General features: G+C 39.0%; 2 protein-coding genes and 1 long non-coding RNA gene across 3 annotated transcripts in view; all 3 read right to left on the bottom strand.

Annotated features, from left to right (window-relative positions):
- The window catches only part of LOC113468223 (myosin-11-like), a gene marked incomplete at its 3' end in the record, with an annotated part of 21575 nt that extends 17626 nt beyond the window's left edge, over positions 1-3949 (bottom strand). The window contains exons 1-3 of the mRNA XM_026824996.1: positions 3885-3949; positions 3434-3533; positions 1-91 (exon numbers count right to left, since the gene is read on the bottom strand). The exon at positions 1-91 is cut by the window's left edge and continues 538 nt beyond it. Of these exons, the coding sequence (XP_026680797.1) occupies positions 1-91; positions 3434-3533; positions 3885-3944 (251 nt within the window). The remainder of the gene's footprint in view (positions 92-3433; positions 3534-3884) is intronic.
- An 85-nt stretch (positions 3950-4034) lies between these two features.
- On the bottom strand, positions 4035-11989 carry LOC103511138 (paramyosin). Its single transcript, XM_026824995.1, has 9 exons — positions 11980-11989; positions 11263-11714; positions 8657-8923; positions 8349-8477; positions 6795-6839; positions 5554-5844; positions 5254-5328; positions 4423-4545; positions 4035-4091 (listed from the first exon to the last, which is right to left on the bottom strand). Exons 1-9 carry the CDS (start codon positions 11987-11989, stop codon positions 4035-4037), a joined length of 1449 nt encoding a protein of 482 aa, XP_026680796.1.
- Positions 11990-13201: 1212 nt separating this feature from the next.
- Positions 13202-15000, bottom strand: part of LOC113468226 — a 5781-nt gene continuing 3982 nt past the window's right edge. The window contains exon 2 of the long non-coding RNA XR_003392059.1: positions 13202-13240. This is a non-coding gene — a long non-coding RNA (uncharacterized LOC113468226). The remainder of the gene's footprint in view (positions 13241-15000) is intronic.

Raw genomic sequence — 15000 nt, 5'->3', positions numbered from 1 at the left:
TTAGTCACTTTGGATTTAGCTTGATTATACAGCTCAAGTTCTTTCACTAGATCGTCTTTGTTTGTGATGAGAGTGTACAGGGATTCTAGATGTTTTTTTGGGGGGGGGGGTGGTCCGCGAAGTGATCCTGATTTTCGGAAGTGGTCCGCCAGCCAAGGCTTATTGGGAACCCCTGCTCTAGAGCATCTATTTAAAAATCGGATTGAAAAAAAAAAGTAGGTAAAACGTATTTTTTTTTCACAATGTTTTTAGCCGACCAAGGCATTCGAACCCAGCACCCACCTGACTTCTTAACTGTTGAATCACCTCATCCTTGCACCTTCCTCCCTCCTCTGCCTCCAGAGTCACATCTGCCAGCTCATCCGACTCGCTAAGGAAATTGATCTCCGAGTAATCGGGCAAGATCGGCACATTCCGTTCTTCCTCGCACTCGGTCAGGTTAAACGTAGCGCCGACCGTACGCGACAATTCCCGACTCGCTTCGACAGCGTGACGTAGGATTAGTTTCCGCTTGCCGCTCAATGGAAGGGCGGTGTCGGGGGAGGTGCTATCGCTGATGAGAGACTCGAGAAAGTCAGCGAGTTCACCCAGACGTCTGTTGAGCACCGAGGCAGCCTGCAGAGCTTCGCGCCGCTGCTTGTCGCACATGTTCAGCGATACCTGATGGGGGGGGGGAACAAGGGTATTTGTTATCGGAGGTGATACGTGAAGAAAGTCAAGGAAAGAAATGGCAGGTGCTTGTTAAAAACCCAGACCTCATTCCTAATTTACCTAGGAAGGCATCTGTCGCTCATTTCCGACTTCTCACGGGGCACGACTATCTATAGATCCTCAGGCGTATTACTACAAGTGGCATTTCCCCATTCGTGGCACAAGCTCTGCTTATACGGGTGGGTATACCATTTATATGAAAAAATGTATGTTCTGACCACACACTCTGGTCTGTGCTTGCCATGCAGAGGGTAACGGGTTCGATGCCCAGAGGGGGAAAGAAAAAACTCAAGTCCTAAATATTAGGGTGTTTAGGTGAAAGAGCTAAAAATAATAATAATAATCCTGTCACACTAACTAGAAAGAGTTATAAAAAATTTAGGTACCTAATTCCTAAATCAACTTTATTACTGTAGAGATTAGCACAACTGACTTTGGATTGGGAGGTTAGTGGTTCGAGTCCAAATCAAGTGCTAAAATTTAGCAGAGTGTTGCTTTAATCGAATAATGACAAGCATTCTTATTGGGGAGTATTGTGTCTCTTCTCCAAATCAAGTGCTAAAATTTAGCAGAGTGTTGCTTTAATCGAATAATGACAAGCATTCTTATTGGGGAGTATTGTGTCTCTTCTTATTAGTGTTTGACGGAATATAATTGAGAACTGAGCAGCTAAGTATTTATCTGGACTACCAACATCAGAAATAGGAGAATTTAAAGGGTTATTTTCTCGTTCTAAAAATTGGCTACTGCTACTAAATAAATAATAGAAAGTAAAAAATATCACACAGAAAGAAAGAAAAAAGGCCTCCTTGTAATATAGTTCATAAAAAACAAACGTTTTATTGTTTTTTCCAAACATTTAACATTAAACAAAATAAGAGCAGCCGTTTTCCAGCGCAGTCAATAAAATTCTTATAATACAACATTTTCCATTTACACACAGACTTTAGTTTCTTTTAGAAAGTTTTTTTTTCCTCTGTTTTCAAAGATTGATTTCTTCTTTATCTCAAAGATATCTCAGAGCCTTCTAACAAAAAGATGTCAAATGATTCAAAGGCCATATATTATGTCTCTGAATATGGCCAATTGGTCGCATAAGTACATTGATAGAATGGACATTAATCACAAAGTCGGCACCTTAAGCCACTCGGTTTAAGTTCGGGGCATGTTTCGTTTGGTTTTCGGCTCGAAGAAGTTAAATCGGTTTCGAAAGTTCTTTATGTACGTAGGAGGAACCACTTCTTCGGGGTGGGATGGCTAAAACGAAACAGTTCCAAATACAATACTACTTCCAGTCAAAGAGTTAAAGATTGAGTGAGTTGTAAAAAATAACTCTGGATGGCTAAAACGAAACAGTTCCAAATACAATACTACTTCCAGTCAAAGAGTTAAAGATTGAGTGAGTTGTAAAAAATAACTCTTTTCAGTGAACTACTCAGTCAATGAGTCAGATCCTAAAACATATAAGGTCGGTCAATCACGCTCCCACCGTCCCGGAACGTGTATGGCGGAAAAAGTGTCCGACTTCTTGGTCTCTCTGACGGTCTGAAGACTGAAGTTAGAAGCTTTTTCCGCCATACATGTTTCGGCGGTCCGTGAAAGGCCGGCCTAACTCACTCTTCAACTCCCTATAGATCGGGGGTTTCCAACTAGAGCTTGTTTAAAACTTAGAATTCCCATCGTTCATTCAAAGACTCACCTCCACACAAGTGCCCTGATCACGCCTGCTAGGTTGCACTGTTAATTTCTTCTCCAGCATTTCCTTCTCCCTCTCCAGTTGTACATTGAGTTTACTCAGCTCATCTATTCTCTCTTGAAGACCTTTGATAAGCTCGTTACTCTTCTCAATGCGGAGGTGTCGTTTTCCTGAAACAAAGAAAAATGAAAATTTGGACCGATTGCAATACTTTCATTACTAGTATAGCTCCGCTATACTGTAGTAATAGAAAGTAAAAATTGAACATTTATTTTATGTTTGTTTCGTTTGGATTTTTGGGTTGGTTTATTATTCGTTTTTTTATTTAGTTTGTTTATATATTTGTTCGTTTGTTTGTTTGTTTGATCGATTGGTTTTTCGTTCGTTCGTCTATTACCTACTTAGTTTCTGTTAGAGGATTCGCTAGTGAGTTTTTCGTATTGCTTAATTTCTGCTTTCATCTGGTTAAGCTTTTCTTTCATTTCTGTGTTTTTACATTTGAACATAATGATTTCGCTTTCCAGATTAGTCACTTTGGATTTAGCTTGATTATACAGCTCAAGTTCTTTCACTAGATCGTCTTTGTTTGTGATGAGAGTGTACAGGGATTCTAGATGTTCCAGTTTGTTTAGGATCATTTTGTTGTTTTCTTTTTGGTCTTTGAATTCTTCGATCAATTTGGTCGTTTCTTGTTTACCTTCAGCTGGATGTTTGTCCTGCAACAACAAAGGAAAGCAAAATGTTTTACATTTTTCTGCTGCTTTCTACAACTTTTATGAAATAAAATCACAGTTTTTAATCTCGTTCTTTCAAGTTACTTACACTGAATTAAACATGTTTGCCAAAGCTCATTAAAATCTGACAATCACTCTTCAAGCATTTTGGATTATCTGGACACACATAAAAAAAAACTTGCTTTAATTATAACTTTAGAACCCAACTACAAAGAAAAGTGCTAATACGTTTTCCAGGTTTAAAAATTTCATCAAAATTGGACAATCCGCTGGAGTCTTACGAATTCTAGATGTTCCAGTTTGTTTAGGATCATTTTGTTGTTTTCTTTTTGGTCTTTGAATTCTTCGATCAATTTGGTCGTTTCTTGTTTGCCTTCAGTGGGATGTTTGTCCTGCAACAACAAAGGAAAGCAAAATGTTTTACATTTTTCTGCTGCTTTCTACAACTTTTATAAAATAAAATCACAGTTTTCAATCTCGTTCTTTCAAGTTACTTACACTGAATTAAACATGTTTGCCAAAGCTCATTAAAATCTGACAATCACTCTTCAAGCATTTTGGATTATCTGGACACACATAAAAAAACTTGCTTTATTTATAACTTTATAACCCAACTACAAAAAAAGTGCTAACACGTTTTCTAGGTTTCCAAATTTCATCAAAATTGGACAATCCGCTGGAGTCTTACGAAAAAAAGAGTCTTGTTAAAACTTAGAATTCCCATCGTTCATTCAAAGACTCACCTCCACACAAGTGCCCTGATCACGCCTGCTAGGTTGCACTGTTAGTTTCTTCTCCAGCATTTCCTTCTCCTCCAGACCTCAGACCTCATTCCTAATTTACCTAGGAAGGCATCTGTCGCTCATTTCCGACTTCTCACGGGGCACGACTATCTATAGATCTATACAAAAGATAACTTCCTCAGGCGTATTACTACAAGTAAAGTTGTGCTTGGGGGATTAAATACAAAGGGCTTTACTATAGCTGCAGCAGAGTTCCCTCCCCCTTATTATTACATATCTAATTAGTAATCTTTACTCCAGCAGTAGGCTACTACTACTATTGTGGTCAAATTCTCAAATTATATTGAGGATAAAATTCCATACCTCGGCTGGGATTGAACCCACGCCCTCCTGTTTACCAGTCGAGCGCCTTAACCACTACACCACCGAGGCAGGAAATTATGTAAGTAAGCGGGTAGCTTGTCGTCAAATCGAGGGTAAAACCCCCATTAGTAAAAACCTTAGCAGATATAAATTGACGTCAATGCCTTCAACTTACCTTAAGGTTGGCTAGTTGTCCAAGGAGGCCATCCTTGTCTTCACTCACACAGTCTACATTATCCTTGAGAGCTTTAACCCGATCTATGAGTCTTCTGTGATCAGGATGCAATGTACCACCCGGCTGAAAAAGGGTTAATTATCTTGATATTTATCCGACACTAGGTCTGGCTGGGGGACTTTAAACAGGGAGGATACCAGCCTGTAATTTCCTTTCCTAAAGAAATAGCAAAAGGTTGAAGGTCATCCACTCGTAAAATGTTTGTGACCAAAACCAAATGTCAGCCCAAAAGCAATCACCCTAGCTAGGGCTGATTGAGAGGCTGACGAAAAACGCTGACCCCGTCTGAACACGGAAAAAGGCGAAGAAGATTAATCGGACCTATTTTTTTTTGTAGGGATTCAAACTGACGATAACGGTTCCCGGTTGAAGGGTGATTTTTAAATACGTTTATTGATCCCATCCCCATATCTGAACGCATCACAAAAATTCAATCTAAATTGAGTTTACCTTAGGGATTCAAACTGACGATAACGGTTCCCGGTTGAAGGGTGATTTTTAAATACGTTTATTGATCCCATCCCCATATCTGAACGCATCACGAACGCATCAAAAAAATTCAATCTAAATTGAGTTTACCTTCAAATGGGTGAGGCAATTTGTGTCTAATGTTTACCAACAAATTACCCAGAACAACAGAAAAGGACTGTCCCAACTGACCCATTAACAGAAGTATATTTCTCAAGATTACCTGAGTAGCATTAATCTCGGCAACCATCTCACTCATCTCCTTCTGCAGGTACAATAGGTGACTTTCCTTCTCCTTCAAGCTTGCCCCATGTAATCCTCGATGAGAACTTGTTTCTCCAGCAGGTCGATGTCTTTTTCGGTGAATTCTTCGCGAACCTGTGGAACAATAAAGTTTGTCATTAGGGCTCAATAAAATTGGTCGCAACATGTAGAACAGAATAAAATTTGGTCATAAAATAATAGAATAGGAAAAATAGATTCATATGGCGATTGCAAATATTGTAACCGGTTACTTTCTAGTGCTTTCGTGTTGACCCAGCACCAATGTAGCAAATGTTTAATAATGAAATAATTTATTTTATTTTCATACAGTTTAGCTACAAGGCCATTAGCAGAATAATGTAATATTTTGGATTTGAGCTGCAGCGCCGCCAGACAGGTGGGGTCATTGTCCTGAGGGGCGGGGGAGGCGTTTTGATTGGTCGTTGTGTTGGGATGGGCGGAGTTAGTATGGGCGGAGCTCGTTTTTTGATTGGTGGATGAGGTTTGATGGGCGGCAGATTCGTATGCTTGGAGTTTGGTGGATAGTTCGGAGATTTGCTTCATGTAATCCTCGATGAGAACTTGTTTCTCCAGCAGGTCGATGTCTTTTTCGGTGAATTCTTCGCGAACCTGTGGAACAATAAAGTTTTGTCATTAGGGCTCAATAAAATTGGTCGCAACATGTAGAATAGAATAAAATTTGGTCATAAAATAATAGAATAGGAAAAATAGATTCATATATGTCTTTTTCGGTGAATTCTTCGCGAACCTGTGGAACAATAAAGTTTTGTCATTAGGGCTCAATAAAATTGGTCGCAACTTGTAGAACAGAATAAAATTTGGTCATAAAATAATAGAATAGGAAAAATAGATTCATTACCTACTTAGTTTCTGTTCAAGGGAAACAAGGAAACTGGGAAGATATAAAGGCTAACCAAAGGTATAGCAATAGAGTCTGGTGGAGGGGCTTTGTCCAATAGGATAGAACGATAATGGTTATGTATGTAGCTAGAGGGAACTATAACTGCTGAGGTCTTATCATAACGGAAGGGAAGAAAGGATAGAAGAAAGCCAGCTGTTTCGCAGATTTTTTGACCGCTCTTCGCGATTGGAAATATTGTAACGGGTTACTTTCTAGTGCTTTCGTGTTGACCCAGCACCAATGTAGCAAATGTTTAATAAAGAAATAATTTATTTTATTTTCATACAGTTTAGCTACAAGGCCATTAGCAGAATAATGTAATGAGTTAAATAAAATACATAACTACGGATTTGTCCAAGATTAATATTTCGGCCGAAAATTTCAAAATTGGACTGAAGGAGGAAGGTTAGGCCAGTAAATCGGCTTTAAATGTACCACCAGTTCCCGACGGATCACTAATGTTAAGCAACGCCCCGCGTGTTGGGTAGATGAAGGAGTTACCTTCCGGATACTTTGCCTTTTTCGGAGTAGTGGAGTTCAAATCGACGCAAAAGTAGCAAAATGGTAAGAGATAAGATTTGATTTATTGGTAATAAATTAAATAAAATAATGTAAAAAAAAAGAAAAAAAATAGAAGAAGAGGTGGAAGATCACTTACCAGATCGGTGTCAAGAAAAGTCATGCAGTAAACGTCAAGGTCATGCTGAAGGTGAATGAAAATCAAACAAGAAAACCAGAAAACAGAGAATCAGAATCAAAACCACACACTCTGGTCTGTGCTTGCCATGCAGAGGGTAACGGGTTCGATGCCCAGAGGGGGAAAGAAAAAACTCAAGTCCTAAATATTAAGGTGTTTAGGTGAAAGAGCTAAAAATAATAATAATAATCCTGTCACACTCACTAGAAAGAGTTATAAAAAAATTAGGTACCTAGTTCCTAAATCAACTTTAGTACTGTAGAGATTAGCACAACTGACTTTGGATTGGGAGGTCCGGTTCCCGGTTGAAGGGTGATTTTTAAATACGTTTATTGATCCCATCCCCATATCTGAACGCATCACGAAAAAAAAAAAAAATCTCAATCTAAATTGAGTTTACCTTCAAATGGGTGAGGCAATTTGTGTCTAATGTTTACCAACAAATTACCCAGAAAAACAGAAAAGGACTGTCCCAACTAACCCATTAAAAGAAGTATATTTCTCAAGATTACCTGAGTAGCATTAATCTCGGCAACCATCTCGGTGAGGCAATTTGTGTCTAATGTTTACCAACAAATTACCCAGAACAACAGAAAAGGACTGTCCCAACTGACCCATTAAAAGAAGTATATTTCTCAAGATTACCTGAGTAGCATTAATCTCGGCAACCATTTCAGTGAGGCAATTTGTGTCTAATGTTTACCAACAAATTACCCAGAACAACAGAAAAGGACTGTCCCAACTGACCCATTAAAAGAAGTATACTTTTCAAGATTACCTGAGTAGCATTAATCTCGGCAACCATTTCACTCATCTCCTTCTGCAGGTATAATAGGTGACTCTCCTTCTCCTTCAAGCTTGCCCGGAGCACGCTCAGATCCGCTGCTTTCTTCTCCGACTTCCTCAGCAACTTCTCAATCTCTCTATTCTTCTGCCACAACTCTGTGTTGACCAACTCTTGCAGATTGAATGTGCGCTTTTTGAGTTCGGTATTGAGCCGCTCGATTTCTTCCGTTTTGGATTTGGTTAAAGAATGTCAAGTTGTCAATGGACCTTAATTAATAATAGAGATAGTAAAAAGAAAGATAAAACAAATGCAAAAGAAAGAAAAACATCATTGAAAAAACTGGCAAGCTCAAAACAGGGAAGATAAAATAAATAACATAGTAATTTATTTTGGATTTGAGCTGCAGCGCCGCCAGACAGGTGGGGTCATTGTCCTGAGGGGCGGGGGAGGCGTTTTGATTGGTCGTTGTGTTGGGGTGGGCGGAGTTAGTATGGGCGGAGCTCGTTTTTTGATTGGTCTAGTAATTTAAATGCTCAGAACCACATTTTGAGATTTAAATTCAACTTATCTCTAAAGAGATTGAGCAATCCTATTGGTTGATTTTGACATTTCTAATCACCATCAGATTCTTGAATTTAATCTCAAAATGTGTCCCCGGGCATTCGCGATTCTAAAAACGCATCGGCATTAGTAAGAATAAGTTAACCAAGCGCATTTCAAGTCTTTACCTCATTGGATCCTTCCGGTTGTCCGCGCGCATGCGTCTGCCGTCCGCCATCGCCCGCGGCGCCCCCTGCCGGATCACACTGGAGTCTCTCCTCCACCTCGCGGACCCTATCTCTCAGCGTCTCCACCAGATGGCAGTTCTTCTTATTCTCCTTCACCATGTTACGGATGACGCCTAGCGCTTTCTTATATTCCGTGTCGGTTTTCTCAAGCCGCTTGCAAGTTTCCGTGAACGATTCATAGAGAGCGTTGTGTTTTACTGGAGTCTCTCCTCCACCTCGCGGACCCTATCTCTCAGCGTCTCCACCAGATGGCAGTTCTTCTTATTCTCCTTCACCATGTTGCGAATGACGCCTAGCGCTTTCTTATACTCCGTGTCGGTTTTCTCAAGCCGCTTGCAAGTTTCCGTGAACGATTCATAGAGAGCGTTGTGTTTGGCGTTGAGTTGTCGGTAATCTTCGTTGAGGCGGTGATGGGAATCGGAGGTCTCCGAGATGTTGATATGAAGGGAGGGAGAGGGGGAGGGAGGGCGAGGCGCGGAGGAGGTGGAACATTTGGAGGGAGCTCGCGAGAGGGCCTGAAATCAGAGGGGAAAGAGATGTGGACTTTGATTAAAACATTCGCTTAAGTTTTTCAGCCCCTGTTAAAAGATGAGTGTCTCATAGCTTAATTTTCTTTTCGTAGCAATGAAACCACTACTAAGACTCGTGTAGTCTGTGCGGTAGTAGGCCCTTCCCGTGAAAGGAAGAATGGACAAATTACATCCTGATAGAATCAGGAGGAATAAGTGGAATTTAGTGATTTACAAGTTCAATGGCAGTATCACCTATTAAATTTCAATCATTTCAATCTAATATTAATCTAACAATTCTGTCTGAGTAGTATATTGCGTCATTGTGACAATCCAAACTATGCGCAGCTCATCAATAAAATGTTATTTATTGTTTCTCTCATGTAAAGGTGCCACAATTTCCAGTTTAGATGCCTCCTGAGTGTGCATGTGCAAAGTTCATGCTTCAATATTATAATGGGTACATAATTAGGACAGGTGATTTATTTTTCTCATATGCTCTATTACTATGACTCTATGACACATCACATATGTTTGTGACTTTCTTGCCTAAAAGAATAGACTCATTGCCTCTCCTCTAATTAGCGTTTTCTCTTAATTTATTAATCCTTTATGAAACAATTTGCGTTTTCCACGGTGATTTATTTTTCTCATATGCTCTATTACTATGACTCTATGACACATCACATATGTTTGTGACTTTCTTGCCTAAAAGAATAGACTAATTGCCTCTCCTCTAATTAGCGTTTTCTCTTAATTTATTAATTTTCTCTTTATGAAACAATGTGCTTTTTCCAGCTGTGACCTTCATGGTTAGCGTGTCAGTAAACAATTTACTGAAATTACCTACCAATGGCAAGTATAAATAGGGTCTAAAATGCCCTATCTACAGCAGTTGTCAACACTAATAGGGACAAAGAATCTAGTTTCTAATGGGTTCTATTGAAGTGTTGGTTTAGAGATCCTAGTTTTGAAAGGAGCTCTTGCTTGGGATCATGGGCTATAGAGTTTTCAAGGGGATGTATGCATCCTTATTCCCTGTGGGTCGTTTTGCTCCTGAATGTTCTGAGTACTTGGGGTAAGTGACGCTAATTAGTAAACTTTTGGAAAAGCTAGCAGCTCGCGATTGTCCAGATGTTGTTGTTGTTGTAGCAGCTCAGAGTAGGAATAACATAGAGGGAGGGTTTGGGTCTTTTTACATATCAAGGTCGAAGGACAGTTCACGAACAGCTGACTAACCAAATTTGTTTAGTCACCTGACTTTACTCTCCTCTCATTGGTGGAAAATTATTGAAATCTTTGTTTACATTTTGCAGTCCCGGTTGACTCTATGACACATCACATATGTTTGTGACTTTCTTGCCTAAAAGAATAGACTCATTGCCTCTCCTCTAATTAGCGTTTTCTCTTAATTTATTAATCCTTTATGAAACAATTTGCGTTTTCCACCTGTGACCTTCATGGTTAGCGTGTCAGTAAACAATTTACTGAAATTACCTACCAATGGCAAGTATAAATAGGGTCTAAAATGCCCTATCGACAGCAGTTGTCAACACTAATAGGGACAAAGAATCTAGTTTCTAATAAGTTCTATATAAGTGTTGGTTTAGAGATCCTAGATTTGAAAGGAGCTCTTCTTGGGATCATGGGCTATAGAGTTTTCAAGGGGATGTATGCATCCCCGAATTTACTTAGAAGTTGTTAAAAGTAAAAGTTTCATAAAAAAGCAGAAATAATGTTTCAAAATTTCTGTAAAAATCATCCTACCCAAGAAATTATTCATGGTCCGGCACTGGTACCAAATCAGCCGATATATAACCTTCGATTTGAAAAGTGTCTTTCGTTTTGGTCCCAAACCCTCCCTCTATGTTATTTTTACTCTGAGTGTAGCAGTGACAATTCAAATTCGAACACTTTATGGAGATTTTTTCAGAATACTTCATTGACATAGGATTAGAGTCCCTTTTTCCCAGCAGTTCCTTCGTTTGTTCAAAATGTTCTGAGTACTTGGGGTAAGTGACGCTAATTAGTAAACTTTTGGAAAAGCTAGCAGCTCGCGATTGTCCAGATGTTGTTGTTGTAGCAGTGACAATTCGAATTCGAACACTTTATGGAGATTTTTTCAGAATACTTCATTGACATAGGATTAGAGTCCCTTTTTCTCAGCAGTTCCTTCGTTTGTTCAAAATAATAATAAGCGGCACTCACCTCTTTGAGACTCTCATTGTCTCTCCGCAGCTGTTCATGGAGATTTTTTCAGAATACTTCATTGACATAGGATTAGAGTCCCTTTTTCCCAGCAGTTCCTTCGTTTGTTCAAAATAATAATAATAATCGGCACTCACCTCTTTGAGACTCTCATTGTCTCTCCGCAGCTGTTCATTCTCCCCTCTCACTCGCTCCGTCCTCTGTCTCTCGTCATTCAGTCTCCGGCTCAGCTCTTCCACTTGACCTCGTTCCTGTCTGAGGCTAGCTTCACACTGGTCAAGCCTCACGGTCAACTCTGCGTTCCTATTGGTCAATTCCTCAATGCGATCCGAGGTTAATGCTCCACTGTGATTGGACGAATTCAACTTGGCGGTTAGCTGAGCGTTGGTATTGGTCAGTTCGTCTACTCGGCTGGTCTGATTGGTCAGTTGTTTCCGGAGGGATTTGATTTCTTCTTCAGTTCGTTTGGAGCAGAGGACTTTGTCGCAGACATCTTGTTTGGCTCGCACTACCTCATCGGATTTCTGTGAAACATGAACAAAGCAAATGAAGTTTGAAAATAAACAGAATGAAGCTATCAGTCGCCAGTCTAGTTAGCTTGGAGAGTGGCACGTCTGCCTTGAAGGCGCTAGATCGCGTGTTCGATTCCCACCCGGAGTGGATTTTATCCTAAAGAGATAAGATTAAGGTTCGTTCTCGGAACGGCTGGCTTTCTATCCCTAAAATAAATCTTAGATAGAAGACAAGTTTTAAATGATGTTTTCAAAATAAATCATAGTCAAAGCGCATACTGAAAAAGAAGAAGAAAAAAAATATATCTTGCCTTCAGACGGGAAACGTTCTACAAAGGTTACGCTTTGGCATTTGAAAATTTAAATGTCAATTCTACTTTAACTATGACGGTGAAGGTTCTGTGAAGTACATACTTTTTTTCTAAAAGAGAGGTAGCTCGGTGGTAGAGAGAGTCAATTGAAAACTTTTGTATAGGAAAACTCCACGTGGGACCCTTTTTTGGATAACGGCTTGTCTAATAAGGAAATGGTGTTTAAATGTAGCCCCAAAAAACATTTGCTTGTTGAACGTTTCCAAAAGATAGATAGAAAAAAAGGCAGAGGTTAAAGAAAAGCATGCACAGAGAGCAAAGAAGCATTGTCCAAAAATGCCATGGCCAGCCTAGTTAGCTTGGTTGGTAGTGTGTCTGCCTTGTAAGCGCTAGGCCAACGTTTCCAAAAGATAGATAGAAAAAAAGGCAGAGGTTAAAGAAAAGCATGCACAGAGAGCAAAGAAGCATTGTCCAAAAATGCCATGATGTCAAATATTGGAAGGACATTGGGAAAAGTGAGAACTGAAGGGCCAATTTCAGTGTTAACACTGGTTTCTTTAAATTAAAAATATTTTTGAAAATTCTTTCCTTTCGAGTGTTTTAAGTCAAGATGATGGCTTACAAAAGATTAATTCAAAATGAAAGAATGATCTTCAGCATTTTCTTAAGCCCAATTTTCTTGATTTTTAAGGGAATCCATCAGGGCTAAATAGGACATTGGGAAAAGTGAGAATTGAAAGGCCAAATTCAGTGTTAACACTGGTTTCTTTAAATTAAAAATATTTTTGAATATTCTTTCCTTCCGAGTGTTTTAAGTCAAGATGATGGCTTACAAAAGATTAATTCAAAATAAAAGAATGATCTTCAGCATTTTCTCAAGCCCAATTTTCTTGATTTTTAAGAGAATCCATCAGGACTAAAATTTTTGGCAATTATAATTTTAGTGTGCACCTGCACATTTGTCAAAATATTAACTAGGGAAAACAAAATGTCAGCATAATTAAAGCAAAATAACAAAATAGAGAGATGCACGGGAGGATTAGATAAATCATTGTCATCGAAAAAAAAAACCTAATAATTTTGACTAAATAAAAGTAATATTTCACAATTAAGCCAAACCAATAATTTAAGTTAAAATATTTGACAGTGAAGGATTCAAATGAAATAAGGAAAAATTTGGCAACAAGGAAAAATTGAGGCAAATAAAGCAGAGGACGGGATGTGCATAGTTCTGATTCGAGATTACCAATCACCTGGGCAGAGTCGGACAGTTTGGATTCCAAGTTGGACACCTGCGAAAATGAAAGATCAAGTTGAACATGTTGGGTTCTAATTTGATCACCTCTCACCTATCAATGAGAGAAGTGTTTCATTTTATCCGCGGCGGTGCAGAAAACAATGCTGATTTGGATATACTATGCATGTATGTTGCAAATGTCGGGATCTTTGACCATTAGGCCATTTTTCCTCTCGCATCCCAATATTTCCCTACAATGTCATTGCTGGCTTCCAAGGCAGGACAGAAGTTTAGGTGTGAGGAGTTCATAAGGGCATTCAAGGAACATAAAGGACAGATAGGAGAGTCAGATAGGATATACTATGTTGTAATTATGTTTCCATCGAGTATTATTAATGTTATTATAAATATTTTACGAGACTTCAGTCTGGCTGGGGGACTTTAACCAGGGAGTAGAACAGCTTAGTCTGGCTGGGAAACTTTAAAAAGGGAGGACACCAGCCTGAAATCCCCCTTGTTAACGAAATAGCAAAGGTTGAGTGCGAAGGGCATCGATAAATTTTTATAGCCAAAATCAAATGTCATCCCAAAGCAATCATTAAAGTAAATAAATAAGTATATAACGAACAGGGTGACCAAAAATAACTGTACCTATACAGTATGCTATAACTTCTGTATTCTATAAGCTTATAGGAACAAACTTTGAACATGAACGCTATTGCTATTATTTTTGTACTTGTCTTTTGTGTTTAACCTAATTAATTGTGTTCATTTGTGACAGCTCCTTTTATAGCAACATTCCATTGACGTAACTTCTGAACAAGTACAGTTGAATTTTTAACGTTATGGATTGTAGGTACCTACATGATGAGAGCTGAAAAAATGCTAGGCAGCAGCATCGTTTGTAGATCGTGCGTTGCTAGCTTCTTGTTTAAATCGGCTATATGTCACATCCACCTCTAACTGTTCTATCTTGTTCTGCAACTGTCGTACCTGTACGTTAGGATAAGTATATAAAGTACATAGTTCTAGCTCAGGTAGCTCAGGGACGCAACTCGGATGATAAATTTCAGAAATGGGACCCAAATCGGATATCATAGTCGGGACTCAAGTCAGATCCCCCCCAATAAAGCAAGCGGAACAGGATAGGGAAAAGATGTCAAACAGATAGAGGAAAATGAGAAGAAAAAGACAAATTGGAGTCTACAGAACAGGTACAATAGAATGGAAAATTGGCAAGAATTTGAGACAAATTGAGGCAAGAGAATAAAAAAAAAAGAAAATATTATCAGACACTTGTGGAAATCTTACTGCTAAAAAAAATACCTTCAAACTAGGATAAGTATATAAAGTACATAGTTCTAGCTCAGGTAGCTCAGGGACGCAACTCGGATGATAAATTTCAGAAATGGAACGCAACTCGGATATCACAGTCGGGACTCAAGTCAGATCCCCCCAATAAAGCAAGCGGAACAGGATAGGGAAAAGATGTCAAACAGATAGAGGAAAATGAGAAGAAAAAGACAAATTGGAGTCTACAGAACAGGTACAATAGAATGGAAAATTGCCAAGAATTTGAGACAAATTGAGGCAAGAGAATAAAAAAAAGAAAATTACATTATCAGACACTTGTGGAAATCTTACTGCTAAAAAAAACGTCATGGCATCATAGGTCGTCGCGACAAATTTCAAGATCAGAGCTCATTTGTGTGAGAAAATGTGAAAAAAATCCCCCAAAAACCAATTTTTTGTGGTTTTTTGGCTTTATGGTTTTCTGGACAAAATTTGCACCACCATTTTCGTGTTCCTGGTAAT

Source organism: Diaphorina citri, unplaced genomic scaffold, assembly GCF_000475195.1.
Source record: "Diaphorina citri unplaced genomic scaffold, Diaci psyllid genome assembly version 1.1 scaffold679, whole genome shotgun sequence".
Taxonomy (NCBI): Eukaryota; Metazoa; Arthropoda; class Insecta; order Hemiptera; family Psyllidae; genus Diaphorina; species Diaphorina citri.
Note: the sequence above shows the minus strand (reverse complement) of the source record. Positions and strands in the feature narration are given on the sequence as shown.

What these genes read in the sequence shown, in the direction of transcription:
- LOC103511138 (XM_026824995.1), bottom strand. An exon ending in TCGAGGATTACATGGGGCAA is followed by an intron (nt 4,546 to 5,253) that starts GCTTGAAGGAGA and finishes ACCCTTTTTCAG; the next exon opens with CCGGGTGGTACATTGCATCC. An exon ending in GACAACTAGCCAACCTTAAG is followed by an intron (nt 4,092 to 4,422) that starts GTAAGTTGAAGG and finishes TAATCCCCCAAG; the next exon opens with CACAACTTTACTTGTAGTAA.